This window comes from Euprymna scolopes, chromosome 15 (assembly GCF_053919585.1).
Source record: "Euprymna scolopes isolate OS-2025 chromosome 15, ASM5391958v1, whole genome shotgun sequence".
NCBI classification, from domain to species: domain Eukaryota; kingdom Metazoa; phylum Mollusca; class Cephalopoda; order Sepiida; family Sepiolidae; genus Euprymna; species Euprymna scolopes.
In genome coordinates this window covers 129,063,912-129,080,775 of record NC_136496.1, presented here as the reverse complement: position 1 = coordinate 129,080,775, position 16,864 = coordinate 129,063,912, and the positions used below count along the sequence as shown (strand labels likewise).

The 16,864-nt window shown below is 35.1% G+C and overlaps 2 protein-coding genes across 4 annotated transcripts in view; one reads left to right on the top strand and one right to left on the bottom strand.

The window, feature by feature from the left end:
* The window catches only part of LOC145294135 (nesprin-1-like), a 1,091,614-nt gene that overhangs the window by 758,307 nt on the left and 316,443 nt on the right, over positions 1–16,864 (bottom strand). For all 3 annotated transcript variants that reach the window (XM_080141241.1, XM_080141242.1, XM_080141243.1), the window contains exon 25: positions 6,431–6,571. In XM_080141241.1, coding sequence (XP_079997367.1) covers positions 6,431–6,571 — 141 coding nt within the window. The remainder of the gene's footprint in view (positions 1–6,430; positions 6,572–16,864) is intronic.
* LOC145294257 (uncharacterized) lies at positions 8,294–10,369 on the top strand. Its single transcript, XM_080141357.1, has one exon. It carries the CDS (start codon positions 8,294–8,296, stop codon positions 10,367–10,369), a length of 2,076 nt encoding a protein of 691 aa, XP_079997483.1.

The window sequence follows — 16,864 nt, the reverse complement described above, 5'->3', positions numbered from 1 at the left end:
ATAAAACTGAGAATATGTGTGTGTGTGTGTGAGAGAGAGAGAGAGAGAGAGAGAGAGAGATGGGGGGGACACTTCTCAACCTATGGACTCAACAATTTTTTTAAATAAATGAAAATTCTATAATATTTATGCATATTTTACGACCAGGCAATGCCAGACGGCCTACTAGTGTGTGTGTGTGTGTGTGTGTGTGTGTGTGTGTGTGTGTGTGTATGAAATTGCCTCTGTGTGTACATTTCCCTACCAAATTACTCTGTCAATTTTCAGTCTACAGACTCGAGATTTGACATAAGGGATATTGAGATTTGGGAAAATCTTTTTAATCGTTTTTTTTTACCAGAAATTTGGCTGTCAAGGGGCCAAAATTCAACGATTTGACCTTTGAAAACTCTACCAAACTCCTTCACCAATTTTGGGTCTAAACACTTGAAATTTTAGATGTAGGTTACTTGGACATGGAACAAACTTCTTAATTTGATTTGAGCCCCAAACAATAAATGTTAAGGGGTCAAAGTTAAAAAAAAATTGACCTCTCAGCTAATTTTTGGTCTAAACAATTAAAATTTTACATAAAGTGTATTCAGACATAGGCAAAGCTTTTGAATCGGTTTTTGGCTGAAATTTTAGCTGCCAAGGGGTTAAAGTTCAAAAGATTTTACCTTTGCGGTCTCTAGCAAACTATTCAGCTATATTTTGGGTCTAAACATTTGAAATTTTACATAAAGTGTATTTAGACATGCAGCAAGCTTTTTAATCAGTTTTTTGGATAAAATTTGGCTGCCAGGTGGTCAAAGTCGAAAGAATTGACTTTTGCAGACTCTACCAAACTCCTCCGCCAATTTTGGGTCTAAACACTTAAAATTGTAGGTCACCTGGACAGGAGTCAAACTTTTGAATATATATATATATATATATATATATATATATATATATATATATATATATATACACATAAAGTTATGAACAGTACATAGGACCCGAGCAAAGCCGGGGTGAATTGCTAGTATATATATATATATATATATATATATATATATTAGTGATGGGAAGATTCCAATATTTTTCCCCAATTCCAATAAAATTGCCTGATTCTGTACTAAATTCTTGATTCCGATACAATTAGCAATTCCAACTTTTTATAAATCTCTAAATATTTTACTATAAAAATGTTATTTTGTCCCGAACACTGTAAAAACACACCTTAAATGTGCAGATATTTTCTCAAACGTAAAAACACATTTGTGAAGAGATGATCTATAGGTTTTAATCTTACTGGAAATTTAAATCAATAAATATTTTATTATTACTACAAGTAGTGGAAGATGTTTCTTAAACCAAAATCAAATAAAAAACATCATTAAAGGAATCGGTTTTGGCATCGGAAATAGGCACAAATTTTTCCAATTTTGATACCTCAAAAAGCTCCGATTTTTCCGATTCTGATTAATCGAACCAATACTAATATATATATATATGAAAAGGAACTTTGTCTGTGTATCTGAGTTCGTTCCCTATGAACTCCAAAACGGTGGGCGGATTTTTATGAAATCTCACACAAAGGTACTTTATGTGCCTGGCAGTGTTCTTAGATAGGTTTTGTATTGGAATGTCTTTGATAAGTATCGACAATCGAAATAATCCGATGAAAGAAAGAACAGGCGATTTTGACCAAAGTTAACACCTTAACATCACATGTGCATTTGAGAAGTTTTGTTACCACACAAGCCGAACGGCTTGACATATAAAATCAACAGTAGGTTCTTTATATGACAGAGGCGCATTCGAAATGAATTTTTCTCTTTAGAGTACAATTGAATCATGATACTTGACTTTGTTATTTTAAACATTAATTCAAGCCATTATATATAAAAATAATTTTATAAAATCAACAGTAGGTTCTCTACAGTGCAATGTAAGCTTCAATGTATTGTGAACTAAGTTATTACAAGGAGGCATGTGAAGATTCCTCTCAGTGCACTACAGTGGGTCCCCCAACTAGAGCAGGCAATGAATCGATTTGACTGAAAAATGACCAGTTTCACTTATTTCGATGACAATAAAAATATCGAAGTGTGAAAAATTCATCGGTCATCATTTAACCCCGGGCAACGTGGAGTCACTCTGCTAGTACATATGAAGATGTTTTTTTATTGCACTTACATTGATATTAAAAGCCTACATTTTCTATTTAAAAATTAAAACGAATATTTTGATATACTCGATCGCGAATATGTGAGTGACTAAATAAAGGTTAACTAATTTGCATATTTCTTTGAAAACCGAACTTTCATTAATTAGTTATTGATTTTCTAATGGTTTCTTATTGGATGATCAATTCCATTTAATTATTATACTCTGTTCTATTGATGCATAGTTTCTACATTGTGCATAATTGTGTAGCATTTAGGATGAAAAGTTCTAACACATGCATGCATATATATATAATTACTTCATTTAATCACCAATTAATATACAAAAGTATAAATTGATGCATAAACTTTAAGTATTTACTTCAACAGTGCTCAATACATAGGTAGAACTAGGTAGTAAGTTATAAAATATATATGGCGATTAAGCTACACAGAATATTCTGCGTTTCATCCACGCTAAGATTCATCAAACTTATGCGAGAATTTTGTGGTTGTCTCATGTTTTTATATACGCACCTTCTATTGAGTTTTTAGTTAGCCAATTAGCTTTCTAGTTTCTACCACACCCTTCCTAATCAGCCAATGAGCAGGAACTTACAGGACAAAGGCCCAGTTGACCTCCGGTTGACCCATTCCTTTGTGTGTGTGCTATTTTGTGCAGGGAGCAGAGATATCTAGTGTCCTGACCTATTTTAAATCTAGGTTAAATGTTTTTTGTTTTCTAGTTTATATATATATATATATATATATATATATATATATATATATATATATAGTGTGTGTATGATAATTTATGTATACATGTTTATTTGTTTATTTTCTATTGTTATTGTTAATTTTAAAATTATTTTGTATCGCTATTCTAGAGTATAGATTATCCTGTGTTCACAGTTGTTCACTATTTCTCTCCTACAGTTTAATAGATGTTGGGGTTCTTTAAAGTATAGGATAGAAAAGTTTTCATGAAGGCATAATCTACATGAATCGTCTAGGCCTCTACATGTGTTTGCTCGTCTTACTATTTTCCATTTGACTACCGGTGAATGTCCGCTTTCCGCGGAATATTCTGTGTAGCTTAATCGTCATATATATTTTATAACTTACTATATATTTATATATATATATGTAAGTGACCTTGTCTCTGTGTGTGTGCGTGTGTATGTAGAATCGTCTCTACCAAACTCCTGTCAGTTTTTAGTCTACAAACTTGAAACTTGATATATAGGGGACATGTTTTTTAACCGGTAAAATAACTGCTAAGTGTTCAAAATTGAAAAAGTTGCGTTTGGCAGGAGAAGTCAAGTAAACCTGTTACTTCTATGCATGCGCAAATATACATTCATAGGTCAAAGCCACCTAAGTATTACCATTTTCTCATCCAGCTGTCAAATAGTCATGGCTTAGGCTCGAACACTAAAGTTTTTGCATTTTGATTCTAGCTGATGGCACCCAAGTCATTTTTTTTTAAACCTTTAAAATTATTACTATATATTGGGTACAATAATAATCAATGAGGAATTGGCTCTATAATAATAAATATGAAATCTGCATAAATTGAAATATTATATTTAGGTGTATTTTATAACTGGGAAACACCGGGTGGACTGCTGGCATATATGATAGGACAACAAGAGTATGAAATGAAGACACAAAACTATATATTGGTAGATATAGAATGGATCATTTATTGAATAATGGAATACGGGAAAAATTTAGGGGATAGAAGGGACTCCTTATGCCAGGGTATTTCGAAGCCTAATGCTTCTCATCAGAAGAGTAGAGAAGGTGCTAGGTAGCATGGAGGAGATGCTGCGTCTAGCGTAAGGTTCATTCGGGACGAAAAAGATAAAGAGGAATTATAGAATGTTGGGGGAAGCTTTATTGAATTCTAAATAAATAAGGAAAAGCTTATTATATACAGTATTATATATAAGATTGTATATGGTCTTTAACATGGTGTTGAGATTAAGGGGTGTATGTATTAGGGTTAAATTGGGGGTGTATTGTTGCTACGTGGTAATTTATTTTAACGGTTTGTGGGGTGTCTATTTTCTATGGAGTGGTAATTTTGATTAATATCACCTAAACGGCAAATGGCGGCTATAAAATCGCGTATAATTTGGAGGGAGGGTATGCAAGGTTGTAAAACTGAAAGGTAATATACTGCAATATATTTATAAGTTTCTTCTGTTATGATATAGGGAGTATGATTATAAGGGGGCTCATTTTCACTGTTATTAACATTAACTTTGAATTTACTTTCATCACGACTATTGGTAATATTATCTTTAATGTTTATTTTTAATGTTTATCTTTATTTTTATCTTCAATTTTATTTCTATTTTATTTTCAACTTTATTATTACTACTATTATTATAATTTTCATTATTATTATCTTTCGTACTATTATAATTACCCTACTATTATTTGATATATTTTTACCACTCTCATAAGTAGCAGTGGTTTCCTTACTCCTCCACTTTGCCATCTATATGTATCCTTAACCTTTTGCATCAAGTTAAGCGCACTCATAGTCATTGCCATCCTAATCTCCGACAGCCCCCTTATAATCATACTTGCTGCTGGTAGATCCTGGGTGTGGCAGCAGGATGAAGTGCCAGCCCACAAGTCCAAAGACACCCAGGTTTGCTTCAGAAGGAGTGTTACGTCTTTGTACCCTTCGCTCACTGATCACCCACTCCTCCTTCGATCTGAACTACTTTGTTTGGTCATACATCGATAGATCACTAACATGACCTCCCACAACATCAAAGCCAGCCTGATTGCTGCTGAGTATTCGTTGAGCTCCTGCTGGCGCTTGTGAAAAAGGCATGCTCCTGGATCGATATCGAGGCGGTGATTGAGGCTGAAGGTGGCTACATTGAATAGATGTGTCATCTCTACTACGTAATCAAGTTACCTGAATTGATTTTTTTAATGGAAAAGTTTTCAAATAAAGTTGTAGTGTTGTTTTCATTAGGGTGACACTTTTATCATTCTACCTTGTAAATATGAAAAAGCAGTTAAGAAGAACATGTATTTAAATAAAGTACCAAAGTAATGGTTTGCCAGAGAGTGTTTCTGGATCTATTCATAGTATTGGGAAGAGTTCATGAAGCTACATAACAGTGACTATCAAAGTTTTTTGAAAATGTCTCAAAGTCTTTGCATTCTCATAGCAATTAAGATTGTTTAGTATATCTTAGAATTATACATTATGATAACGAGGTTAAATGAATACACAGTAGGAGAGGGCAAAAGAGAAGGGTGACTTTTTCAGTTAATTTATGCCTTATTAGAAGAATTAAAATGAAATTTTATTTCAAACATTACTCAATCCCAGAACTAAAGAATGTTTTAACATGTATTTTGTGTGTGTGTCTCTCTCTCTATATATACATATATAGGAAATAAAAACTGGTGAACTCAGCTTAAGTATAATGGATGATTACGTGCATCATGTATCCACATAAAATTTCTAAGGAAATATATTTTATTATCAATTTTTAGTATTTACTTAAAACAGTACTCAATATGTAAGTAGAGTTAGTAAGTTATGAAAATTTATATGGCAATTAAGCTAAACAGAATCTTCTGTGTTTCATCCCCGTAGGGAATCTATTTTATGTAACTTAATTGCCATATATTTTCATAACTTACTAGATACATACACACACACACACACACACATATCTCAGTAAAATGTAAATTTAGAAATTGAAATATAACAAAATCCAAAGTTTTTCTTTGATCGCTATATCCGCCTCCATTTACCCTGTCTCTTCTTCACTTTCCAGCTACAAGCCAAAGTATTAATATTTATAGTGATACTCTTTTGTTTAGAATGGACTATTCCATTAAAAACAATTTTCTTTCTTATTTACCTTTAATTGTTAATGGAGGGAGTGGAGGAGGAGGGAGAGGGTGGATTTGAGAGAAACAAAGTTTTATTATAAAAATTAATTTTCCTGTTTTCTCTTGTAAATCATTTGATGAATTAATTGCAAATTACAACTAATTACAACAATAAAATTTGAATTTTTTTTGTCAAACTCAATCCCAAAACCGAGGAATATTTTGTGTGATTAAAATAAAGAACAAACGTTGATTAACACAGTTTGGGTATAATATGAATGTCGTTTCAAAATTAATCTATTTTGATGCTAGGTTATATTTCAAAGTAGATAACTAATTTTAAAACATCAATTTGTGGATCAATTTTATCAGATAACAGAAGAGAGGGTTTAAAAGATGAGAAATAAAACCAAAAACAATTTTACCATTTTCTCTTGTAGATCTTTCTCTGCCAATTCTTGTCCACAACCCACCGGTGCTTTGTCCAATTCTGTTTCTGCTTTCTTCAAATCATGCATGACTTGAGATTTCTGGTTTTCATAGAACTCCCAATCATTTGCAGATTCCTAAAAAAGAAAAGAAAATTTAAACGGTTGCATGAATTGTAGAAATCATATATTCCATACATCTTTCAATTCAGTCACTATTTTTAAAACAAGAAAATTAGTCTTGAAACTGAATACTTTCGCTTGACAATCTCATGTGAACTTTACTTCTTCAAGATATGCCATCGTGATGTCATCGTGATGTCGATAACAAAAAAAAAAAAACTATCCGAACAGGTCGAAATGTTGCCCGGCATTTTTCAGTTGTCAAATATGCTTAAATTTGATATTTTAATTAATGCACATTTTTGTATTTATCATTATAGAGCTAATGCTCTATTAATTATTATATGGTACCTAATATATAGTAGTGACTTGGATGCCATCAACTAGAATTGAATCTATATATATATATATATATATATATATATATATATAAAAGTGAACGTGTCTGTGTGTGTGTCTGTACATTTCCCTACGCAATAACTGTCAATTTTTAGTCTACAGACTCGAAATTTAATATACAAAGTACTGAGATTTGGGAAAGTCGATGTGATCGGTTTTTGGACAGAAAATTGGCAATTAAGGGGTCAAAGTTCAACGATTTGACCTTTGAGAACTCTACCAAACTCCTCCGACAATTTTGGGTCTATGCACTTGAAATTTTAGATATAGGTTCCTTGGATATGGATCTAACTTAATAACTTGATTTGAGTCCAAAACAATAAATTTTAAGGGGTCATAATAGGGGTCAAAGTTAAAAATTGACCTTTGCAGTCTCTTCCAAATTACTCAGACAATTTCTGGTCTAAATATTTGAAATTTTACATAAAGGGTATTCAGAGATAGGGCAAGCTTTTTCATCAGTTTCGGTGGAAAATGTTTAGTTACCAATATATAAATGTATGTATGTAAATGTATGTTCTGTTTGCATGTCTGCCTTAAACTTTCAATAGAGGTGACGGATTTTACCAAGATCAGTATCGTTTTAAAGTTCGACCTTTCATACGACAAATATCGAAAAATTGGCTAAAAACATTAATATCTTCCCCTTCAACTAGGCACTTTTCTACAGGGTGGGGGTCACTTTTTCGCCGATATTTTTTAAAGTTATCCCCTCCTTTAGATTTTCTAGCCTTAATTTTAAAAAAATGTCGCTTCCGGTTTGGCGGTGGTCGTAACAGCATAAACGTTAGATTTTACCTTGTTCTTTTCCTCCTTTGCGGTACGGGTTCAAGCCTGCCTTCCTACTACCACTTTTTTTTTTTTTCCTCAACATACACATCCAAACACCCGGGCAACGCCAGGCTGAAATACTAGTCCAATATATAATACTACCTGCCCTGAATTACCTGATCATAAAATATGCTTAAATATATTTTACTTCATGCAGATTTCGTATTTATTATTATTATAAAATATTATTGTGTACCTAATATATATAGTAATGATTAAAAAAAATATATGACTTGGATGCCATCAGCTAGAATCGAAACCAAAGCATATAGTGCTCCAGCCTTATCCATTACCACTTGAGCTATTGTCAGATGGATAAAAAATAGGTAAAAATGAATCGACTATAATGTATGTGTATTTGTGCATGTGTACACGAGCACTTTAAGTCAACTTATGCCTGCCAAGTCAAGTTAAAAAATTTTTTTCAATTCAGACCCCTTAGCAACTATTTTTACCTGGGAAACACCTGCCCCATTTATGAAAAAATGGGAAACACCTGCCCCATTTATGAAAAAATGGGAAACACCTGCCCCATTTATGAAAAAATGGGAAACACCTGCCCCATTTATGAAAAAATGGGAAACACCTGCCCCATTTATGAAAAAATGGGAAACACCTGCCCCATTTATGAAAAAATGGGAAACACCTGCCCCATTTATGAAAAAATGGGAAACACCTGCCCCATTTATGAAAAAATGGGAAACACCTGCCCCATTTATGAAAAAATGGGAAACACCTGCCCCATTTATGCAAAAATGGGAAACACCTGCCCCATTTATGCAAAAATGGGAAACACCTGCCCCATTTATGCAAAAATGGGAAACACCTGCCCCATTTATGCAAAAATGGGAAACACTTGCCCCATTTATGCAAAAATGGGAAACACTTGCCCCATTTATGCAAAAATGGGAAACACTTGTCCCATTTATGCATAAATTGGAAACACTTGTCCCATTTATGCAAAAATGGGAAACACTTGTCCCATTTATGCAAAAATGGGAAACACTTGTCCCATTTATGCAAAAATGGGAAACACTTGTCCCATTTATGCAAAAATGGGAAACACTTGTCCCATTTATGCAAAAATGGGAAACACTTGTCCCATTTATGCAAAAATGGGAAACACTTGCCCCATTTATGCAAAAAGGGGAAACACTTGCCCCATTTATGCAAAAAGGGGAAACACTTGCCCCATTTATGCAAAAAGGGGAAACACTTGCCCCATTTATGCAAAAAGGGGAAACACTTGCCCCATCTATGCAAAAAGGGGAAACACTTGCCCCATCTATGCAAAAAGGGGAAACACTTGCCCCATCTATGCAAAAATGGGAAACACTTGCCCCATCTATGCAAAAATGGGAAACACTTGCCCCATCTATGCAAAAATGGGAAACACTTGCCCCATCTATGCAAAAATGGGAAACACTTGCCCCATCTATGCAAAAATGGGAAACACTTGCCCCATCTATGCAAAAATGGGAAACACTTGCCCCATCTATGCAAAAATGGGAAACACTTGCCCCATCTATGCAAAAATGGGAAACACTTGCCCCATCTATGCAAAAATGGGAAACACTTGCCCCATCTATGCAAAAATGGGAAACACTTGCCCCATCTATGCAAAAATGGGAAACACTTGCCCCATCTATGCAAAAATGGGAAACACTTGCCCCATCTATGCAAAAATGGGAAACACTTGCCCCATCTATGCAAAAATGGGAAACACTTGCCCCATCTATGCAAAAATGGGAAACACTTGCCCCATCTATGCAAAAATGGGAAACACTTGCCCCATCTATGCAAAAATGGGAAACACTTGCCCCATCTATGCAAAAATGGGAAACACTTGCCCCATCTATGCAAAAATGGGAAACACTTGCCCCATCTATGCAAAAATGGGAAACACTTGCCCCATCTATGCAAAAATGGGAAACACTTGCCCCATCTATGCAAAAATGGGAAACACTTGCCCCATCTATGCAAAAATGGGAAACACTTGCCCCATCTATGCAAAAATGGGAAACACTTGCCCCATCTATGCAAAAATGGGAAACACTTGCCCCATCTATGCAAAAATGGGAAACACTTGCCCCATCTATGCAAAAATGGGAAACACTTGCCCCATCTATGCAAAAATGGGAAACACTTGCCCCATCTATGCAAAAATGGGAAACACTTGCCCCATTTATGCAAAAATGGGAAACACTTGCCCCATTTATGCAAAAATGGGAAACACTTGCCCCATTTATGCAAAAATGGGAAACACTTGCCCCATTTATGCAAAAATGGGAAACACTTGCCCCATTTATGCAAAAATGGGAAACACTTGCCCCATTTATGCAAAAATGGGAAACACTTGCCCCATTTATGCAAAAATGGGAAACACTTGCCCCATTTATGCAAAAATGGGAAACACTTGCCCCATTTATGCAAAAATGGGAAACACTTGCCCCATTTATGCAAAAATGGGAAACACTTGCCCCATTTATGCAAAAATGGGAAACACTTGCCCCATTTATGCAAAAATGGGAAACACTTGCCCCATTTATGCAAAAATGGGAAACACTTGCCCCATTTATATAAAAATGGGAAACACTTGCCCCATTTATACAAAAATGGGAAACACTTGCCCCATTTATGCAAAAATGGGAAACACTTGCCCCATTTATGCAAAAATGGGAAACACTTGCCCCATTTATACAAAAATGGGAAACACTTGCCCCATTTATACAAAAATGGGAAACACTTGCCCCATTTATACAAAAATGGGAAACACTTGCCCCATTTATACAAAAATGGGAAACACTTGCCCCATTTATACAAAAATGGGAAACACTTGCCCCATTTATACAAAAATGGGAAACACTTGCCCCATTTATACAAAAATGGGAAACACTTGCCCCATTTATACAAAAATGGGAAACACTTGCCCCATTTATACAAAAATGGGAAACACTTGCCCCATTTATACAAAAATGGGAAACACTTGCCCCATTTATACAAAAATGGGAAACACTTGCCCCATTTATACAAAAATGGGAAACACTTGCCCCATTTATACAAAAATGGGAAACACTTGCCCCATTTATACAAAAATGGGAAACACTTGCCCCATTTATACAAAAATGGGAAACACTTGCCCCATTTATACAAAAATGGGAAATACTTGCCCCATTTATACAAAAATGGGAAATACTTGCCCCATTTATACAAAAATGGGAAATACTTGCCCCATTTATACAAAAATGGGAAATACTTGCCCCATTTATACAAAAATGGGAAATACTTGCCCCATCTATACAAAAATGGGAAATACTTGCCCCATTTATACAAAAATGGGAAATACTTGCCCCATTTATACAAAAATGGGAAATACTTGCCCCATTTATACAAAAATGGGAAATACTTGCCCCATTTATACAAAAATGGGAAATACTTGTCCCATTTATACAAAAATGGGAAATACTACTTGTCCCATTTATACAAAAATGGGAAATACTTGTCCCATTTATACAAAAATGGGAAATACTTGTCCCATTTATAAAAAAATGGGAAATACTACTTGTCCCATTTATACAAAAATGGGAAATACTACTTGTCCCATTTATACAAAAATGGGAAATACTTGTCCCATTTATACAAAAATGGGAAATACTTGTCCCATTTATACAAAAATGGGAAATACTTGTCCCATTTATACAAAAATGGGAAATACTTGTCCCATTTATAGAAAAATGGGAAATACTTGTCCTATTTATAGAAAAATGGGAAATACTTGTCCTATTTACATTAAAATCTGAAATACTTGTTCTATTTATATTAAAATCTGAAATACTTGTCCTATTTATATTAAAATCTGAAATACTTGTCCTATTTATATTAAAATCTGAAATACTTGTCCTATTTATATTAAAATCTGAAATACTTGTCCTATTTATATTAAAATCTGAAATACTTGTCCTATTTAAAAAATGTTTCGGTAAAATTTTTCTTCGTCTTTGGTATTTATGCTGCTTCATGCGTGCCAAACTCTTGTTGCGTTTCAACCTTGTATCACACACACACAACAAGTTGCCATAATCATCACAAAAACATTAAAGTCTACAAATTGTATTCCTAACATGGTTACGGCAAATTTCCCTGGTATGTGCTTCTACATGATCCTCCTTAACCGAGGGAACACCCTCTGCAAATAAGTTCTTCCATTCCTCAAAAAGGTCCATGTCATTTATTCGACTGTTTATATTTTCTGAGCATTATTTTTCATGTCCACATGCTGAATGCTCCAAAACAGACTGAACTCTTCTCTCCCACACTCTCTTTTAATCATGTGACGTCATTTCGGTTTCTATTATTAGTCGTGTGCAAGCGACTCTATAAGTCACTCCGTCGGTCCGTCCGTAAGACTTTTGTGCTTGGCCCTTTTGGTCAAGATCAAAGTGTATGTGCCTAAGTTTTTTGTTCATTGTTGATTTTCAATGTATTTTTAACATGAATAAAGGATTTAATATCTCAAAGTGTAGCATCTGTTTGGGCAGATACTGCAAGCAAAGACCGTATGTGGGGCCAACTCCATATATAAGACCTTGGTCAATGTAGGGGCAACCCTTCATGCCAATTGTCACTATCCAGCTCCCCTACTCCCCGGAGAGTTGGTCCCCATTTCCCCTTCACTCTTCACTTTAAAAATCGGCCTTGTGCCTAATTTGCTCAGTGGGGGAGCAAATAAATACCTCAAAGTGTAGTATCTGTTCTTACTACATGCTGTACTTATGTTTGTAACTTTGTGATATAAAGTGGGGATCACTTTTCTGTATTAATTTAATGTAAAATGATCACCCACTTTACAACCAGTCAGTCTCAAAGCCATTCAAGTCATTCTCCAGATCATTCAAGTTGTTTTTGAAGGATTCCAGTTATTTTTTAAGCATTCAAGTCATTCTTAAGGTCATTCAATTCATCCTTAAGTTCATTAAAGTCATTCTCAGTCAGTTACTTAAGTCATTTCAGCCCATTTTTTGGTGATTTTAGTTTATCTTTAAGAATTTCATGTCATTCATGCATTCATTCATTACACGAGAGCACGCAACTAATGGCTATCGACCTTGTATTCCCGTAGTTTAGCATTTCTCCTCTTTAGTTCATCAAGTTGACCTTTCATTTCCTATTATAACTTATTTTATATATGAATGGGTTCAATACTCAATATTTAACATCCGGGTAACAGCAGGCATTGTCAAACTTGCTCTCCATCCAATCTAAACCATTTACATCATTTAGGTTGGATTTACTCATATTCATTCTTATGCACTTGAGCCATGCCCTTTAGTGCCTGGGATATCCAGATGCGTTCTAAAGTTATAATTGTATATTGTAATCGTTCTTTTAAAATCAGATAACGACCATGAGTTAAGTTAGATTAAGTTTAAATAATAATGATAATACATTTTTGAACAAAATAAAATTAATTCCAGACCCTTTCCAACTTCTGCGAAACTACTAACGTTTACATTAGCCTCCACCCCGCCCCCGCATGCATTTTTGAACTAAATTCGAACACATATTTGATGAAGGGTAATTTTCCAAAAGTACCATGCAATGCAAACTTCCATGCTGACGCAAATAAAAACACAAGCATAAAATATTGTATTATTAAAAGTAAATCTAACTGATCTCTGAACGTATATACCATTCACTTGACAAAGCAGAGGAGGGTAGAGTAGTAGCTCTAGATATATCTAAGGCTTTTGACAGGGTATGGCACGAAGACCTTCTCAGGAAAATCAGATCATACGGTATCACTGGAAGAATACTTAACATAATTAAATCCTTCTTAGATAAGAGAAAAATCCAGGTTGTCCTCGACGGCCGTACATCTAAACAATATGATATAAATGTGGGAGTACCTCAGGGATCTATCCTGGACCTCTATTATTCCTAATATTCATAAATGACCTCTCTGACAAAATTGTCTGTGAGATGAGTATATAAGCTGATGACACCACGCTCTATAACAGATACAACAGGAAAACAAATGAACACATATCTAAAGAAATGGCAGAAACACTAGAGGATGACCTCCGATCTGTAGTGGAATGGGGACAAAAATGGATGGTCACATTCAACGCTGCCAAGACTAAACTTGTTTCCTTCAATAACTGCAAAAAAACTTCTCTACCAACAATAGCAATGGCCAAAAAATCTTTATCTGAAAGCACATCTTTTAAACTCCTCGGCCTAACGCTCACAGGAAACATGAGTTGGAACAATTACATTGAGAGCATTGCCAGGACCGCTGCAAAAAAGGTAGGCTCTCTCTACCGTGCTAGAAAACTACTGACGCCTGAAAGTATCCTGTACATCTATAAGGCCACCATTCACCCATGTATGGAGTATTGTTGTCATATTTGGCCCGGTACATCTGCCACTAGTCTCTCACACCTAGACATGGTTCAAAGGAGAGTCGCCAACCTAATAGGTCCTGAACTATCATCCAAGCTTCAGCCTCTGTCCCATCGATGAAATGTAGCATCCCTCTGCCTGTTCTACAAGTACTTTAACGGTGAATAATCCGACGAGCTGCAAGCACTTGTACTCCCTCTACGTAAATACCCCCGACAAACAGTTAAGATCCCTAGATGTAAGAGAGCCTTCTACTCCAGTAGTTTCTTCCCCAGAACCACTAGACTTTGGAACTCCCTCCCAGGTTCCTGCTTCCCCAACTGTACTGACATGCAGAAGTTCAAGTGTAACATGAACCGATATCTTGCTGCTCAACTCCCCACCTAGTACCCCTGTAGCCTGTGTCCCTAATAGTAGTCCTCTACAGAAAAGTGACAATGTGCCTAGTTTGGGGTAAAATGTAATAAAAAAAAAATATTTTTTTTTTTAAATCATCTTAATTTTAATGCATCTAAAACCAAGCTCCTATCTTTGCATCATCAACGCTCTGATCCCCATCTGGCATCAATTGAAATGGATGGCTCTCGTCTTGGGGAGGCTCCATGTTTTGACAAGCTTCTAGGTTTGACCTTTACTCCTGATCTGAAATGGAACACGTACATCAAATCTGTTGTCAAGGTCGCTGGGACGATGGTGGGATCCTTCTACCGCCCAGAAGATATCTCACTACTCTATATAAAAGCCAAGTACGTCCAAGGATGGAGTACTACTGCCACATCTGGGCAGGAGCTGCTAAAAACACTAATCTGCCTTGACAGAGTACAAAATAGACTTTGTGGTTTAGTGGGAGATGCCCTTTTCTCTTCCCTACAACCTCTCTCTCACAGAAGAGACGTTGTGAGCCTGTCTTTGTTTTATCGTTATTTCCATGGCAAGTGTTCGTCTGAGCTCCAATCTTTGATCCCCCTTCGCCAATCTTTCATGATAAACACCCGTCTAACTGAAACCAGTCATTAATTTTCCCCACTCTTTATCTGTGCCTAAATCAAAGCGTAGATTCCATGAGCAAAGCTTTTTTCTTAGAAGTGCACGACTGTGGAACTCTCTTCCATTTGCCTGTTTCCCACCTGACTACAACTTGGATGTTTTCAAGTCCAACATAAACAAATTCCTGAGAAACCGCTCCCTTAAGGCACTTTATCAAATCTCCAATACTAACAATTACTACGATACTATCCCATTAATTACTGTACAAAGTCTGATAAAAAAAAAAAGCAAGCCAATACGTTCCGAGCCAGCAGGAGTTGCCAGAAAGTTGTTGAATTGCTTCTGGCTATCGGGACTCCAAACCAGGTTTTTGTCAGGGTTTACTCCCTTAGCCAAGGCAGTGGGGCTAAATTTCCTTTATACTAACATTAGACAATGCTTTAAGAAAACTACATTAAAATCTTCTAAATTAGATTAGGATATTCATATATTTTTTAATAAAATAACATATCTAACTACACCTAGGTTGAAAGTAGGTCAGCTTCCTACACACAAACGAATCTACCCATCCCATAAAAACATACAAAGGGAAAGAGTGAAACTGAGTCAACTGTATCTTTGTCCTGTATCTGCCCGACCATTGGTTGATGAGGATAGGCGCGGTTACAACTAAGTTGATTAGCTGACAAGAAAATTCAATACCATGAGTTGATATAAAAATGCACGAAAACCACATTTCCATAAGCCTGACGAATTCTTACGAAGATGAAACGCAGAATATTCTATGTAGCTTAAATTGCCATATATATTTTCATAACTTACTATCTCGCTATACCTATGTATTGAGCAGTTGAAGTAAATACTAAAAATTACACATAAAATTATATCATATTAATTTATATGATTAAACGAAATAGTCACATTAGAGAGAGAGAGAGAGAGAGAGAGAGAGAGAGAGAGAGAGAGAGAGAGAGAGAGAGAGAGAGAGAGAGAGAAGACGTACAGAAGAAAGAGAAAAAAAGGGAACAGAAAATAAAAAGAAAAAAGAACACAAAAGAGAAAGAGAAAAATGGTGTACAGAAAAAAAGAGGGCGTGTGACAGAAAAAGAAAAGAAAGAGAAGGGAAAAGCCATAAAGAAAAGTCAAATCAAACAAAAAAAAAAAAACTCATTGAAAAAAAAAAAAAAACGTTCAGAATGAAAGAAAAGAAATGACGGTGTGAAGATAAGAAAAAAAAAATACTTGATATTTTTTTAGAAAGAGATTTCTGCCAAAAATATGTGGTTGTTTTTAATTAACACAATTTACTTTCTGTGTCATTGTCGGTATCACTGTACATTGTTTAGATGCCTTATCTAATAGCAACCTCATTCTCCAGTTAGTTCCCACAAGTAAATCTATTGTTCTATTTCAACATTAGCTGATCTATTTTTTTTTAATGTACAAATATCAAAAGATTGCAATGTTCCATGGTTTACCTCAATTCAGGGAATTGTCCCAGAAAGTTTTTGAAGTGAAGAATTCAGTCAGCTTGAAAGAAGGACTCGAAAAAAATGTATGAATTCAGTGTCTTTGATCTTCGGAGGATTTAAATTCTTTATTCGAAACTATTTCTATTTTACAGATCTACAAAATATTGAGTTTTCAGCTGTTTTTTTTTGTTGTTTTTTTTTTTTTTTGCATAATCTA

Coding starts and splice junctions, on each gene's coding strand:
- LOC145294257 (XM_080141357.1), top strand. CDS start 8,294: ATGAAAAAATGGGAAACACCTGCCCCATTTATGAAAAAATGGGAAACA.